This window comes from Eumetopias jubatus, unplaced genomic scaffold (genome assembly GCF_037043125.1).
Source record: "Eumetopias jubatus isolate StellerSeaLion01/CBP00866 unplaced genomic scaffold, mEumJub1_p1.0 scaffold_1, whole genome shotgun sequence".
NCBI classification, from domain to species: domain Eukaryota; kingdom Metazoa; phylum Chordata; class Mammalia; order Carnivora; family Otariidae; genus Eumetopias; species Eumetopias jubatus.
The window spans coordinates 147,558,655-147,576,395 of NW_028274807.1; the positions used below are offsets into that span (position 1 = coordinate 147,558,655).

Sequence of the window (17,741 nt, forward strand, 5' to 3'; positions counted from 1 at the left end):
GGTGCAATCAAAAATGGGGGCACTAAATGCTAGGATAAATGAGGCAGAAGAGAGAATCAGCGATATAGAAGACCAAATGATGGAAAATAAAGAGGCTGAGAAAAAGAGAGAGAAACAACTACAGGATCACGAGGGCAGAATTCGAGAGATAAGTGATACGATAAGACGAAACATTAGAATAATTGGGATCCCAGAAGAAGAAGAGAGAGAGAGAGGGGCAGAAGGTATATTGGAGCAAATTATAGCAGAGAACTTCCCTAATGTGAGGAAGGAAACAGGCATTAAAATCCAGGAGGCACAGAGAACCCCTCTCAAAATCAATAATAATAGGTCAACACCCCGACATCTAATAGTAAAACTTACGAGTCTCAGAGACAAAGAGAAAATCCTGAAAGCAGCTCGGGAGAAGAGATATGTAACCTACAATGGTAGAAACATTAGATTGGCAACAGACCTATCCACAGAGACCTGGCAGGCCAGAAAGGACTGGCAAGATATCTTCAGAGCACTAAACGAGAAAAATATGCAGCCAAGAATACTATATCCAGCTAGGCTATCATTGAAAATAGAAGGAGAGATAAAAAGCTTCCAGAACAAACAAAAACTAAAGGAATTTGCAAACACGAAACCAGCCCTCCAAGAAATATTGAGAGGGGTCCTCTAAGCAAAGAAAGAACCTAAAAGCAGCAAAGAGCAGAAACGAACACAGACAACAGACAGTTAACAGTCACCTTACAGGTAATACAATGACACTAAATTCATACCTTTCAATAGTTACCCTGAATGTAAATGGGCTAAATGCCCCAATCAAAAGACACAGGCTATCAGATTGGATTAAAAAACAAGACCCATCCATATGCTGTCTGCAAGAGACTCATTTTAGACCCAAAGACACCCCCAGATTGAAAGTGAGGGGGTGGAAAACCATTTACCATGCTAATGGACACCAAAAGAAAGCTGGGGTGGCAATCCTTATATCAGACAAACTAGATTTTAAAACAAAGACTGTAATAAGAGATGAGGAAGGACACTATATCCTACTTAAAGGGTCTATCCAACAAGAAGATCTAACAATTGTAAATATCTATGCCCCGAACATGGGAGCAGCCAATTATATAAGGCAATTAATAACAAAAGCAAAGAAACACATTGATAACAATACAATAATAGTGGGGGACTTTAACACCCCCCTGACAGAAATGGACAGATCATCTAAGCAAAAGATCAACAAGGAAATAAAGACTTTATTTTTTTTTTTTAATTTATTTATTTATTCATGAGAGGCAGAGACAGAGAGAGAGAGAGAGAGAGAGAGAGAGAGAGGCAGAGGGAGAAGCAGGCTTCCCACTGAGCGGGGAGCCCGATGCGGGACTCGATCCCAGGACCCCGGGATCATGACCTGAGCCGAAGGCAGACGCTTAACCATCTGAGCCACCCAGGCGCCCGGAAATAAAGACTTTAAATGACACACTGGACCAAATGGACTTCACAGACATATTCAGAACATTCCATCCCAAAACAAAGGAATACACATTCTTCTCTAGTGCCCATGGAACATCCTCCAGAATTGATCACATCCTAGGTCACAAATCAGGTCTCAATCGGTACCAAAAGATTGGGATCATTCCCTGCATATTTTCAGACCACAATGCTTTGAAACTAGAACTCAACCACAAGAGGAAAGTCGGAAAGAACTCAAATACATGGAGGCTAAAGAGCATCCTACTAAAGAATGAATGGGTCAACCAAGAAATCAAAGAAGAATTAAAAAAATTCCTGGAAACCAATGAAAATGAAAACACAACTGTTCAAAATCTTTGGGATACAGCAAAGGCAGTCCTGAGAGGAAAGTATATAGCAATACAAGCCTTTCTCAAGAAACAAGAGAGGTCTCAAATACACAACCTAACCCTACACCTAAAGGAGCTGGAGAAAGAACAGCAAATAAAGCCTAAACCCAGCAGGAGAAGAGAAATCATAAAGATCAGAGCAGAAATCAATGAACTAGAAACCAAAAGAACAGTAGAACAGATCAACGAAACTAGGAGCTCGTTCTTTGAAAGAATTAACAAGATTGATAAACCCCTGGCCAGACTTATCAAAAAGAAAAGAGAAATGACCCAAATCAACAAAATCATGAATGAAAGAGGAGAGATCACAACCAACACCAAAGAAATACAAACAATTATAAGAACATATTATGAGCAACTCTATGCCAACAAATTAGATAACCTGGAAGAAATGGGTGCATTCCTAGAGATGTATCAACTACCAAAATTGAACCAGGAAGAAATAGAAAACCTGAACAGACCTATAACCACTAAGGAAATTGAAACAGTCATCAAAAATCTCCCAAGAAACAAAAGCCCAGGGCCAGATGGCTTCCCGGGGGAATTCTATCAGACATTTCAAGAAGAATTAATACCTATTCTCCTGAAACTGTTCCAAAAAATAGAAATGGAAGGGAAACTTCCAAACTCATTTTATGAGGCCAGCATTACCTTGATCCCAAAACCAGACAAAGACCCCATCAAAAAAGAGAATTACAGACCAATATCCTTGATGAACATGGATGCAAAAATTCTCACCAAAATACTAGCCAATAGGATCCAACAGTACATTAAAAGGATTATTCACCAGGACCAAGCGGGATTTATTCCTGGGCTGCAAGGCTGGTTCAACATCCGCAAATCAATCAATGTGATACAATACATTAACAAAAGAAAGAGCAAGAATCATATGATCCTCTCAATAGATGCAGAAAAAGCATTTGACAAAGTACAACATCCTTTCTTGATCAAAACTCTTCAGAGTATAGGGATAGAGGGTACATACCTCAATATCATAAAAGCCATCTATGAAAAACCTACAGCGAATATCATTCTCAATGGGGAAAGGCTGAGAGCTTTTCCCCTAAGGTCAGGAACGCGGCAGGGATGTCCACTATCACCACTGCTATTCAACATAGTATTAGAAGTCCTAGCCACAGCAATCAGACAACAAAAAGAAATCAAAGGCATCCAAATCGGCAAAGAGGAAGTCAAACTCTCACTCTTTGCAGATGATATGATACTGTATGTGGAAAACCCAAAAGACTCCACCCCAAAACTGCTAGAACTCATACAGGAATTCAGTAAAGTAGCAGGATATAAAATCAATGCACAGAAATCAGTGGCATTCCTATACACCAACAACAAGACAGAAGAGAGACAAATCAAGGAGTCGATCCCATTTACAATTGCACCCAAAACCATTAGATACCTAGGAATAAATCTAACCAAAGAGGCAAAGGATCTGTACTCAGAAAACTATAAAATACTCATGAAAGAAATTGAACAAGACACAAAGAAATGGAAAAACGTTCCATGCTCATGGATTGGGAGAATCAACATTGTGAAGATGTCAATGCTACCTAGAGCAATCTACACATTCAATGCAATCCCCATCAAAATACCATCCACTTTTTTCAAAGAAATGGAACAAATAATCCTAAAATTTGTATGGAACCAGAAGAGACCCAGAATAGCCAGAGGAATACTGAAAAAGAAAAGCAAAGCTGGCGGCATCACAATTCCGGACTTCCAGCTCTATTACAAAGCTGTCATCATCAAGACAGTATGGTACTGGCACAAAAACAGACACATAGATCAATGGAACAGAATCGAGAGCCCAGAAATGGACCCTCAACTCTATGGTCAACTTATCTTTGACAAAGCAGGAAAGAATGTCCAATGGCAAAAAGACAGTCTCTTCAACAAATGGTGTTGGGAAAATTGGACAGCCACATGCAGAAGAATGAAACTGGACCATTTCCTTACACCACACACAAAAATAGACTCCAAATGGTTGAAAGACCTAAACGTGAGACAGGAGTCCATCAAAATCCTAAAGGAGAACACAGGTAGCAACCTTTTCGACCTTAGCCGCAGCAACTTCTTCCTAGAAACATCACCAAAAGCACGGGAAGCCAGGGCAAAAATGAACTATTGGGATTTCATCAAGATAAAAAGCTTTTGCACAGCAAAAGAAACAGTCCACAAAACCAAAAGACAACCGACAGAATGGGAGAAAATATTTGCAAATGACATATCAGATAAAGGGCTAGTATCCAAAATCTATAAAGAACTTATCAAACTCAACACCCAAAGAACAAATAATCCAATCAAGAAATGGGCAGAAGACATGAACAGACATTTCTCCAAAGAAGACATCCAAATGGCCAACAGGCACATGAAAAAGTGCTCAACATCGCTCGGCATCAGGGAAATCCAAATCAAAACCTCAATGAGATACCACCTCACACCCGTTAGAATGGCTAAAATTAACAAGTCAGGGAACGACAGATGTTGGCGGGGATGTGGAGAAAGGGGAACCCTCCTACACTGTTGGTGGGAATGCAAGCTGGTGCAACCCCTCTGGAAAACAGTATGGAGGTTCCTCAAACAGTTGAAATTAGAGCTACCGTTCGATCCAGCAATTGCACTACTGGGTATTTACCACAAAGACACAAATGTAGGGACCCGAAGGGGTACGTGTACCCCAATGTTTATAGCGGCAATGTCCACCATAGCCAAACTGTGGAAAGAGCCAAGATGCCCATCAACAGATGAATGGATAAAGAAGATGTGGTATATATACACAATGGAATATTATGCAGCCATCAAAAGGAATGAGATCTTGCCATTTGCAACGACATGGATGGAACTGGAGGGTGTTATGCTGAGTGAAATAAGTCAATCAGAGAAAGACATGTATCACATGACCTCACTGATATGAGGAATTCTTAATCTCAGGAAACAAACTGAGTGTTACTGGAGTGGTTGGGGGTGGGAGGGATGGGGTGGCTGGGTGATAGACATTGGGGAGGGTATGTGCTATGGTAAGCGCTGTGAATTGTGCAAGACTGTTGAATCACAGTTCTGTACTTCTGAAACAAATAACGCAACATATTTTAAGAAAAAAGAAAAAGAAGAAGATAACAGGAGAGGAAGAAAAGGGGAGTATGTCAGAGGGGGAGACGAACCATGAGCGATGATGGACTCTGAAAAACAAACTGAGGGTTCTAGAGGGGAGGGGGGTAGGGGGATGGGTTAGCCTGGTGATGGGTATTGAGGAGGGCACGTTCTGCATGGAGCACTGGGTGTTATGAACAAACAATGAATCATGGAACACTGCACCAAAAACTAATGATGTAATATATGGTGATTAACATAACAATAAAAAAATAAAAAAAAAAATGAATGAGCTTCTGCTACTCCTGTCAATGTAGATGAATCTTAAACACCCAATGTTAGTGAACAAAGCAAATTACAGAAGAATAAATGTTTGATTCCATTTATATAAATACATGTTTGATTCCATTTTCAAGAACAGGAAAAACTAAATGCATAAGGACAAAACTAGAAAGGAGAACAAGGAAACAGTGAATATAACATTCAGGCTATGTTGCGGAGATGCCGAGAATGTTCTGTTTCAGTGGTTGGCATCTCACAGGCCAAATCTGGTTCATCATCTTTTTTTTGTACAGGCTGTGAGCTAATATAGTTTTTACATTTTTAAATAACAAGGAAAAATTAAAACAACATGTTGTGACAGTTGAGAATTATATGAATTTCAAAATTTCAGGGTCCATAAACCAAGCTTTATTGGAATAGAGTGACGTCCATTTGTTTATGTATTGTCCATCCTTGTCCATCTCTTCCTACCACCCTCCCCCACAACATACACAGCCAAGTAGAATACAATTCCCCTACTGGAATACAATTTTCCATGACTTGCTCATGTTTCTGCATGTCTTATGAGCAGAGGCCCTGACTGCCTTTGTTCTGGATTGTATTTTCAAGGATGTTTGCATAACAAGCAGGCTTAGAAGACAGAGACAGTGTTCTCCCCCAGACCAAAAGGCAGGCATTGTAAGTGTTTCAGATTCCCTAACCTTGGGGTTCGTCTTCTGTAATACAACCCACTGTGTGAGCAGATACTCTCTGGCCCTCTTTACATCATCTTGTGCAAAGTGAGGCTCAGAGAACCATCTCAAGAAAATGCTGACACTCTGCCTACTGCTATTACTGTGAGCAATAAACCATCCTTGGTTCTGACCCAGGAGACTTGTGTCTTCCACCAGCCTTCATTCATGCAAGTGTGGCAGGGTAAAATCTCACACCACGCACCGCCATGTTTCAGACATGAGAAAACTGAAGCCCAGAGAAGGGAAGTGAGTGGCCCGAGATCACTGTATGGATGAGGATCAGCGATAGCACAGGATTGCATATGTTCCTGATGCCCCGTCCAGTATTCATATCCTGCCTCTGGGCAGCTTCTTGGGATCCCTCCAGGCCTCCAAAGGCCCTTAGGACTCTCCCTTGCTTCCCTATGGTCCTCCTGCACACACTCTGGGCCTTACCTTTCACACTACACTTGAAGGTTTGACTGACCACTCCAGTATTATTCTCCTTCTCCGCGGGCCACTGATATATGTAGACGGTGGTTCTGGAAGACCCGGCATCAAGCACGATCCCGTACTGAACAAAAGGGGAAAGGGAGAGTCAGAAATGGGCTGGGCTTCTCTGAGGGCTCCTTTCCAATGGGCCACTGAGAACCCGGAATACTCTCGAGAGCTTAATTCACACTGCATCATTTAGGTAGGGGCTGACCAAGGGGAAAAAAAATGATTTCCTCCAAACCAACTCTGTCTCCTTGGACTATGGGGGAATGGAATGGGGTGAGGTGGGTCAGGTATTCTGGGGCATGGTTCTCAGCTTTGGCCACACATTAGAATCACTTGGGGAGTTTCCCAGTTCCAAGGCCACATCCCAGACCCATTAAAGCTCTCCTGGTGACCCCAGTATGCAGCCAAGGTTGAAAATTAGCACTCCAAGGATCTTGCCTATCCCCGGTTTCTTCCTCATCCAGACCTCTGAGGTGGGGGAAAGAAGCCACCTAGGTCTCAGGAGGGAAATGGATAGTCAGTCCCCTTGCGCCTTCTATTCTCTAAACTTCCAGGCCCATCAGCCTAGAAATAAACATAGGAAGTTCTCACAAGGGAGAAACACATCAATACCTGCATTAGCCTTCAGAAGGAAAGTATTCATAATTAAGGAGAAAAACCCCAAAATACCAGCTAATGTTGACATACTGTCCCGCTTTGGTAACATGGTACATGAACACACAGACAAGAGGGTGTTACCAGGGCAGTGCCAGGACTAGCTGTGCCCAGGATTGCCGGCTAGGAGTCCTGGACCATCTCCCCAGCTAGAGGCAGGCGCCAGGGAGCTTCCCCTGAGGGTCTTGTGCACCCAGGCCCTGGACCAAGCTTGAGCAGGAAAGAGCATGCATTAGCAGCCTCTGGGGATTGGAATGAGTAAAGCTGACTGAGGTCAGTATATGTTTGAACCTGGAGTCAGCCCAGGGCAGCAGAGGCTTCTGGGTCACAGCTCTTCCCCAATTCCACTGCTGTTGGATTAGGCTGCTCATCTCAGTGAGGAAGATGAATTTGGGTTCTGGAGGCAGGGCGACTCAGGTGGATGCTTGCTTTACGACCCTGGGTAAAAGGCCTAAGCTCTCTGGGTTTTCTTATCTTCAGACAATTTAACCTTGAGAAGTAAATAGGAGACCATATGCCTGATACTCAATGGCTGCTCAATAAATACAGGCTATATAGGAAGATCAATGAAGCAAAATAAACAAAATTACAAAGCAAGGAAAAGAGGACAGAAAAGTAAATAACACCCCTCAAATCCCACTATTGTTTTAACACCTTGCTATATATCTTTTCTAATGGACTTCTCTGTATACAGCTACATATATGAATATGTGGTTAGGCATATGTTTTCAATTCAGTACAGGATTACACTGTACATAGTCTTTTCCAATGCTCTTTTCTTATTCAATAAGCGTATCATGCACCTCTCTCCCTGCCAGTAAAAATATGGATATCATCATTTTCAATACATTCCCCACACCTACTGTGAGATGTACCATAATTTATTTAGCCAATTCCCTGATTCTAGACATTTGGGAGGGTTCCAACTTTCCACTATTAACAAGTGATTGTTTCGTTTGAAATGGGACCAAATAAAAACATGTTGCTCCAGCTCCTCAATCACAGCTTCTCCATTATATCGAGACAGAACATCCTGTGTCCATTTGTATTTGAACTCGGACAGCCTCTCAATCCCAGCCTTCAATCTGATTAATGCCAACGGGGATCCTGACATGACACCCCCTGCAAACAAGGGAGGCATTGTTCACAGCCTGCTCTGGGCAGAGGCTCACTAAGGAAATTAGCGCACAGGTGGAGCTGAAGGAAACAAGGCACTCAAGAGATCTGAGCCTCCCTAACAGTCTGCTTTCTCCCCTCCCACCTGCTGCTGACCCCTCAGGACCCCTCCCCAGCCCCTCCACGCCTGGTGCTGACTAGAGGAGGGAGCGCACATACACGAGAGCAACCACTCTATGGGGTCCCCACCCTTCCCACATCTTCTGGATCCCAGCTCTTCACAAACAGTGCATTTTCCCTTTGAAGGAAACTTGGGGCTGCTGGGCCAAGATCACAAAGGAGGAAGAAGAGCCGTTCTCATTCTCATCCTCATCCCGGCTGGGATCCAGTTTTCATCAGGGTGGGAGCAGGCCGAGACGTTCCACAGTGAGCCTGGAGAAGTGGCTGCCCTTCAGGCACCTGCTGATGTGCTGACAGGGACCAGCCTTGAGCCCAGTGCTACTTCTGAGTAACCACCGTCATTCCCTGACATTTTCAAAAATGGAAAAATTGGTCTTTAGCCAATTTTCAGAGCTCATTTGCCTAGATCAGTGGCACTCAATGTGGTTTGATGGAGGACATGGGGTGGGGACTGAATTTCATTCAGTTCAGCTAGGTGGAAAGCAATAAGTAACCCTTCTGTCTAATGCAGTGTCAGGGAAAAAACATGGCTAGAATGTGGGACTGAAGGCACACTCAGTGGGTTAACCAAAGGGAAACAGCCTCCCATATGAACCGCATGATCCAAAACTTAAGGACTGTGTGAGCCTCTAACAAAGCAAAAGCAAAGATCATAAGATCAGCTTTCTTAGATTTATTTATTAGTATCATCACCACCACCATCATCATCATCATCACTATTAGCATAATAATAGGAATAGTAGTAATAAACATTTGCTGAGTACTTATAATATGCCAGGCACGACACAAAGTGCTTTACTGTTGCATTCAGAAGGCAGGTGTTGTCATCATTCCCACCTGACAGATGGGGAAACTGAGGCTCACAGAGGTAAATAATTGCCCACAGTCCCAGACTTGGGCTCAAGCCTGGGTCTAACTGACCATCAACCCTATACACAGAGCCCCCATGCTTCCACTGAGTTCCAAGGAAACCAGGTCTCCCAGGGTTGAAGGTGTGCTATTGCAGACTTTCTTTGTTCAGACAAAAAGTCTCTCAAAAGCAAACTCGTAGTTATGTAGTGTGCAGATCTGGCTGGAGAGGAGGTGGACCAAAGTGATGAAGGAGTTCTGTCTTTCTGGAAAGGAGGAAACCAATTATCTAATTCTCACTCTCCGAGGGGTAAACCAGGAAGGGCCACAGGGCACCAGAGCTCCAGGCCGATGACTGAGAACCAATGAGGGTTAAAAATGAATGGTTTTAGCACAGCCTGGTCCTGTGGTTGTGCTTTGGAGAGTTAATGGCCAAGCTAGGGAGTGTGACTCAACATGGGGATCTAATGTGACCCGAGAGGGACTATGTAGACCTCTCTTCAACAGTGACGTCATGTGTCCATAAGGGGCAATGGCAATGTGATACTGATCATATCGGACTGGGAAGCCACAGGGCTTCTAGACAGTTGTGAGTGGGGGTGGGGAGGGCAAGGTCTCAAAAGGAAGATACTAGACTTAATGATAATAAGGCAAGGGGGGGCCTGAGTGAAAAAGAAAAGTGATGCCATCATATTTACTCTTCAGGCTGGTAGAGCAGGTCAGACCAGTAACAATGAAAATGGAACTGGGGACATTTTGACCCTTGACTAAGTTTTAATAGTTCTGCTATTCAACTCAGATAAACCAAGGTTAGGTAAGCCAAGGCTGGATTTAACAGCCAGCTATCCTGATTGGGGTCTTAAGGAACATTCCAGGTCCCCCCAGATAGGCCATTGTGGAGCTGGCCCCTCATAACCAAATATCAGCTGCACACAAAGGCAAAACAAACTTCAAGGTATGAAAACAGAACAATTTAAAAGCCCTTGAATGATCAGCTTCACTTCCACAACTGCCTTTCCTATCCTTAGCACACACTGCAAAACAAAAGAAAGAGGCTTGTCCTCACTCTGAAAAGAGCTGCATGTGGAATGTTCTTTCAAGTGGCCATTCTGCTCTTGGTTCCACCGGCTCAGAACATCTGTCTTTTCTCACATTTAATCCACCCAATTAAGCAGAATGGGTCTCCTGAGCCAGTATTCCAACATTCTACAACTTCCTCTCCCCTACAACTGTGACGGGGGCCTGACGACAAGATTTGAGGAGATTAAAAATCCCCTTTGAACTGTGTGCTAATGGGTGAGGGCGTGTCTTCTTTCCAGTCCTTCTAAACCCTTGTTTAAGGCCAACATTCCCTGTTCTCTTTTGTTTCTTCTGCACCACGTCTACTATTTCCAGTCTGTGTAACTCTGAGAAGCTATCTGCCCTTTCTGTTCCTCTACTTTTTCATCTGCAAAATGAGGATAACAATAACCATATCTACGTGGAACAGTCGCTGAGGGTTCCCTGCCCACATCCCTCAGGCCTTACCATGGTGATGCCCAGCCATGCACTTTCCACCTGCCTAAAGGCTTTCTGCAGTGGCCTGAGCCCACCTGAGCATACACTGTGCCAGAAACGTTAGGGAGTGGATGTCTTCCAAGGAGCAGCCGCTCAACCAATGACTAGCAGAAGTTGGTGTCTAAGTATGTCCTTGAGTGGGATACCTGTGAGACAGGTGTTCAAGATGCCCTTTGGTAGAGGACAACCCTGGGATGGGTTCTATACTGGCTCCCAGAGCTCCTCTGCAGGACCCTGGCTTCTGGAGTCCCAGGCATCACAGCTTGTTCTAGAAGGGGAAGCATGGCTCTGGGTTAGCACATTCCTTTGTGCCGTGGAGAGAGATAACCCTGGAATACAACTAGAGCTGGTTCTTCTGAAATATGGGGTGTAGGAGTGGTTCCTGGGGTCTAAGAGGGCTATTAGCTTTCCCCCCATTTGGGGGATACTTCCATTTCCCAGTTCAGCAAAACTTCCTGCATCTGCACCCATCCTCCCCACCTTCCGTCCTGTGCAAAGGAGGGTAAGTTCTCCTATTAGAGGCAGTACCTTCTCCTGGGGCTCCCTTTCTGAATGTAGGATCAGGGAGAAGAGGGAGGTGAGTGAAGAAAACCCTGGCCTTGGGAACAGGAGGTACAAGGTTTCAGTTCTAGTCTGCCATTCACTGGCCAAACCTATGATTTCTCACTTGCAAGATGGTGGTGACAATGCTTGCTTTGTCTCCCTGCTATAGCTGCCACAAGAGAAAAGAGAAAATTCAGGGAAAAGTGTTCACTAAACTGAAGAGCAGTTTATAAAGTTTAAGGAGATGGTATTACTCCCAGTTGCAATCCTAATTTTCTATAGTCTATAGAAGAAGGCAGTGCCTAGAGCTTGGAAAAATGGCTCCTCTAGGCCTTAGCTAATGTCTTTGGACAACCAGATAATTTGTTTTCCATCATCACTGGACAGTTGTAATAAGGTTTCTTTTTTTTTCTTTTTTCTTCCTGTTTTTCATGGGGCAGTGTTGAGATTCTTAAGTAAAATGTCCTATAAAAGACCCAAATGCCATTATCTAAAGGAGATTTTACTTTAATCTTTCAGAAGAGCAGCCTCAGAATGGTAGGTCAAACTCACCCACAAAGCTGAGGCAATATTCATTTCTTTTTTATCTTTTAAAAACTTTAAAAACTTCTATTTCAAATATAGCCTTTGAACAGTCACTAAGAGCAGGAAGATGTAGAAAGGACTCATGAGGTCAAGGGTAAAGGCTAAATGAGATTCAGATAACAGTTGAATTTCTTGGCTCCTATGGCCCACTAGCTAAGAAGTGTTTTTACATTTTTAAAGAATCATAAGAAGACAAAAAAAGAAAAAAAAGATATGTGACCGAGACTATAAATGACCTTCAAAGCCTAAAATATGTACTATTTAGTTCTTTACAGAAAAACTTTGCCAAACTCTACCCAAATGACTGAAGGATTCCTTTCCCTTTCATTTGACAAGTCCCTCATGGGATCACCTCCCCTCAGCCTTACAGCCAAGGCTGGTGGGATACATATTGTTCTCAGACTGTCAGACAACATCTGAGAGGCCATATGGGGACAGACTTATCAAGGGCTAAGAGTAGCTTCTGAAAGTGAGCATAAGACCCTGAGTAATTTTTCAAGGGGAAGAGTTAGAGAGATCATGGCACACTTCTAGACTCAAGAGAGGTAGCACAAATACAGCTCAAGGAGACCTTTTCAAGTCCTTGATGTTTTGTTTACCAGGTTAGGCCAGAAGAGGAGGCTGGGTCTCCTGGTCTCCACTCATGATCAGGGTTGTGTGGTCTTGGGGGAATGCACAAGCTGGTAGATCTTTGGTAGCCATCTGCAATTCTTGGCTACAAAGTCTAGCTTTGGTTCCAAGAGTCAGGAGTGAAAGCAAGGCCACACAGTCCTTAGAGAAGGTGTTACCATTAACATTCTCTAGTGTCAAACATCACAAAACCAGTATGTCCAGAGCTCCTCCCTTGGGTCCTACACCAAAGACCCTTAGGTTCTCCCTTGGGTCTTCCCCAAGGGAGGTGGGGAAAAGGGTTTTCTTCTAACTCATTGCATTAGAGTAATTGATGTCATAGCCCATCCCTTCAGTGCCAATCCCTTTATACTTACCTTCAGTCCTGGAAGGAGGACCTCTTTGTGGTGAAACTGGATGAGTGTGATGGCCACAAGCACCACAACACTCAAAAGCAAGACCACCAAGGCGATGATGGCTGGGGTTCGGGAGAGGGCCTTGAGGCCTAAAATGGGAAGACCCAGAAGACACATGAGGGGAAAGTAGGAACAAGGCACTGGCTTTCTTTGTAGAATCCACAGACTGGATGCATAACTGTGTGCATACGTCACTTCCTCTGGCTTTGGTGAGACCCACACTTTTAAGGTGGAGCAGTGATTGGGCTCCAGTACCCATTTATCTTTCCTCCAAAGAGTGGACTGAGACAACATTTGCAGAGAGGGTGGGCATAGTTTAGTTTCCTGGTATCTCCCCAGATGTGTTATGCATATTACTGGTTGTCCCCGAGATGATTTACAGTAACATTTATTTCAATGTAGATTAAAAAAATATGGGTTTTCTATTAAAGCAGGCGATACAATATTTCATTTAAAAATAATATCAGATAAAAGAAATTAATTCTATACTTCAGATATAATCAATGATTATAAAGTTCAGTACACAGTGGCATAATGTTATGCAAATAGTAACATGTACGAGTTTCTAAAATATTTGGGTTGCCAGTAAGAAGTCAACCTCAGGCAATTTTCCTGTGTCTACATTGAAGGCATATAGGGTCTCCTACATCTTCACAATGCACAGCTAGACCTCAAGCCACATGTTCCTCCCAAAGGGGTCATATCATCTCTGGCCTTTGTATTTTAATCATAACATGTAAACTATACCCATTTAAAAGCAAAATAATAATAATAACGAAGCCTATGAATAATCTTCAACTAAATACACAGCCTCTGAATAAAGATAATTATATCTGTATTGTATAAAAGTATATAATTACCATAATGGACTAGGTCTATGTATTAAAGTTAAACTAATATTGCTTAACTAGATGATTTTGAACAAATATTTACTTGGGTCTTACCAAACCAGTGTGGGCTAATGGAAATTTTATAAAGTAGCAAATACATTTTTTTAAAAGAGAAACAAACAAATACTGTTCTATACTGAAATGACTTCATTCATGTGAAGTTCTAAAACAGGCAGGTGACAGAAATCAGAACAGTGACTGCCCAGGGGGTTGGGAGCAGGGACTCACGGGGAAGGAACACAGGGGCACTTTCTGGGGTCACAGAAATGCTCTATATCTTCCTAGAATTATGGGGTGTATGGATGTGATTTGTCAAAATTCATCAAACCTTTCAAAGTCCTTTGAGGAAAACCTGAAAATCCAAGTAAACTAGCTCCTTAGGTACAATTTCCTTTTACAAAAAAAGATTTGTAGAAATTGCCCCTACCATCCTAAAATTATATCTTCTTAGAAGACAAGAATGCCCAGTTTTGGGGCAGGACTAAAGATCATCTGTCCAGGGTCAGGAGGGGGGTGATATGTAAGCACTCTCCTGATCACAGTTGTGCGGCCGCCCATCCTCTGCGCTTCAGCACTTTTCAGGTAAATAGCTATGATTACCTTCAGCAAACCCTGGCCCCAGCAGAAAAGCCTCTCGCAAAACAAAAGGGACTAGACCAGGTCTCATTCATTTAGGGAATGCAGCCCAGAGCTGTGCTGTCATTAGGAGTGAACAAACACTGTAATTACAAGGTGTCTACCTGAGAGTGGAGAGGCCAGACCATTCTGGGCTTCCACATGAGCAACTGCAAAACGTGCTCCAGAGGCAGGCAGGGCAAGCTTGGCAGTGTGTGTGTGTGTGTGTGTGTGTGTGTGTGTGTGTGTGTGTGTGAATTCTACGCATGTGCCTCCGCTAGCAAGGGTAAGAACGCTGACCTAGGGTGGGGGTGGGGAGTGGGGGACACTGTAGGTCCTGTGCCAGCAACAACACTGGGATGCAAGTAGAGGACAGATCTAAGTACTTTATAATTCATTACAAAATCCACAATATTCTCGAGCAAACCTCACACACAGGGAAACCACAAACGGCCAAATTAATGGATTATGCAAACAGGAAAAACCATTTAAGCGAAACATGCATGTTAGTCCTTGTTTTGTGTAGCTTTGATCAAAAGCATTACTTCTACCTGAGGAATGTTGGTGGTGAAAGCCTGGTAAGCAACTGAGTCTCAAACCACAGACGTTAAAACTATTCGCAGGGACCACGCATGAAGAACTGTGGGCTGAAGCCGGGACTGTGACTTGAGAATATCACACTGGCTGCGGGCTGCGGGATACTAACCTGCTTGCTCACAAGGTTGGCGGGTCAGCACCGTGAACATCTTTCCTCCCAAACTGTAGGCAAGAGAACACACAATGACAGTGTATCACTGGCCCCCTGACTTCAGTTCCAGAACCTTGCGGTATTAAGCCTAATTTGGGGGCACGACTAAAGAACATCTGTCCGGGGTGCGAGGGGGGTGATTAGGTAAGCAATCCACGCGGCTGCCTCTTAGTCCTCAGTTTTCAGGTAAAAAGCTAATGACTACCGTAAGCAAACTCTTGCCCCAGCAGAAAAGCCTATCACCAAGCAAAACCCGCTTTCAAACCCATTTCACTTCTTCCAAATCGAAACCTTTTGGGCGACAGATTAACCGAGCCCTTCGGATATAAACCCGAAGCTGGGTTTAAATTCTGGTGTCAACTCCCTAGATGTAAGAAAAAGAAGAACAGGTTTGCTGAAATTTTAAACTGAAAATTTTCAAAAAATAAGTCAATCATTTCTTGCAGATTTTTTCCACCTGTACACACCGACCGGGGCAGAAGAAATCTTCCACCTCTTAGTAACAACATTCACAGGGCTGAGGCAGGGCTTTTCTTCAAATCACAGCAGCAAGGGAGGTTTCGGTGGGTGTTGGCGACCCACGAGCCCGGAGTCGCCCCTGAAAGACCTAGGAGGGGTATTTTTAGCTGCTGGCTGGAAACGATTGCAAGGGGATGTCGGGCCCCCGGGATACAACGCCCCAGGTTCTGGGAGGCCCTGCTCTGGACCTGCGTCTCCACACAGCCAGGATATCCAAGCGCCAGCGCATCTCCGGAGCCGCAGATGGGCTCGGTGAAGACGCGTCCACCTCTCTCGGCTTGGGAAGGACCACCTCCCCGCCGACCAGGATTGGGACGCGCGCCCCTCGGTCCCTCCCTACGGCCGACTACGGAATCCGATTTTGTTTCCTTCCCTCCCAGCTCCCAGCCCCACGAAGCTTCCCGCTCGTTCCTCAGCGGCTCGGGCGCAGGGGTCCCCGGTCCTCACCTGCGCGCGGACGGTCAGAGGAGGGCGAGCGGCTCTGCCGCAGTGGCAGCCGGCGGCCAGCTCGCAGGAGGCTCTGCGGAGGCAAGGGAGGCGGGGCGGCTCCGGGGCGGCTCCGGGGCGGGGCGGGGCGGGGGCGGGGCAGCCGTTGCCCGGGTCCATCCCCTCGGCCGGGTCAAGGCCCAGCACCTATGCTTCACCTTCCCTCTTCCCATCCTTTCCACCCCAATCCCTCCCGGGGCCTACCTGGGCAAGGCCAGGAGGGTGTCCACTGCCTGACTCCCTCTTCCATCGATGCCAAGACCAAGGACCCTTTGATCTCTCTTTTGGTTTCCTCCATCCTCCCCACGAGCCTACGTGGAGGGGGAGTGGGGGCAGGGCAGTGTAGAACCTGGGTACTTCGTGCGTATGCACAGGTGGGCCCTGTGCCCCATCTTTCCGTGGAGTGGAGGCCGATAAACACCTTATGTTGGGCATGAGGCTAGCAGGCACACTGGTCCCTGAATCACCTGAGCCAGGAGAGCAAAGTAATACAGAGATGTTCCCTGTCGTATAGTTTAGACCAACTGCGTTAGCCACGGCCCAGGACTGCTCACTGGTTACTCAGCAGTGTCCTCCCCTACCCCATTTTATGTGGGTATCATTAGGCTAAGATTCAGGACAAGCTCTTCCTGGAAGAGCCAAATAGGACAAAAATGTAGCAACTCAAATGCTCGAGTCTTGTTTTTAATGCATCAGCAGGTGGCTCTTTTGGCTCCTTTGAGTGACCTCAAGGACTCTTGGAATGATCCACCAAGAGGCCTAAGTAGGGTTCTGTTGGACCACCCCTCCTTGTGGGTCCTGAATAGCTGGAAGGAAGAACTAAGGTCTGGGCTATGTCCTGGGCCTTCCCGTTCTCCTGGAGAGCTAGACCCTATATACCACTAGTCTCCTGTCCTGTGCAGATAGGGCCAAACCCACTAAGAGTTCGGGGGGCTTTCAGAGAAGAATGCTCCTGATTTGAGACCTCTGAGCCCAGAGACAAGGGCTCCAAGCTGTGTGTGTGTGTGTGTGTGTGTGTGTGTGTGTGTGTGTGTGCGCGCGCGCGCGTGCGAGCACCAGTCACTCACCCTGAGTTATTTGAAATGGACCCTTGCTGGGGGATTTGTACAGGGTCTGCGATGGGGATGTGTAACAGTCAGTGAATGCTTGCTGAATTAGAAGACTTTCTTTCTTTGAAAGCTTTGGGTCAATGAAAGGTAAGGCAACTGACCGAAAGCTGAGGGATCTCTGCACCCAGGGGGCCATAAGCCCACAAGCAGCTGCTGATGCTCTACCTACACCAGAGGTCAGTGACTTTGGTTCTAAGAAGTGAACGGCTGACTTTAACATCCTCAGTGATTCCCCAGGAGCTGAGAGAAGGTTCCTGGGCTTAAGAGGCCTTAAAATGTAGTTGGTGCTAGTTCTAAAAATAACAGAGATCAGTCCATGTTACCAGCTTTCTTCTTTGCTTCCTTTAATTTAGAGGCTTCGTAAGTGTGAGCACCAGCCTCCTTTGAGAGATCTATGGTCTCCTTTATTTTTCCAAA

At 44.9% G+C, this 17,741-nt stretch overlaps 1 protein-coding gene across 4 annotated transcripts in view; it reads right to left on the reverse strand.

Moving 5' to 3' along the window:
- ENTPD3 (ectonucleoside triphosphate diphosphohydrolase 3) overlaps nucleotides 1-16,262 on the reverse strand; it is a 39,073-nt gene extending 22,811 nt beyond the window's left edge. Inside the window, exons 1-5 of one of the 4 annotated variants that reach the window (XM_028107218.2) lie at nucleotides 16,177-16,247; nucleotides 15,678-15,817; nucleotides 15,169-15,221; nucleotides 12,919-13,046; nucleotides 6,404-6,521 (exon numbers count right to left, since the gene is read on the reverse strand). In XM_028107218.2, the coding sequence (XP_027963019.1) occupies nucleotides 6,404-6,521; nucleotides 12,919-13,046; nucleotides 15,169-15,208 (286 nt within the window). In that variant the 5' untranslated portion in view covers nucleotides 15,209-15,221; nucleotides 15,678-15,817; nucleotides 16,177-16,247. The other 3 variants (XM_028107219.2, XM_028107215.1, XM_028107217.2) reach the window with 3 other exon arrangements.
- Between the last annotated feature and the right edge of the window lie 1,479 nt (nucleotides 16,263-17,741).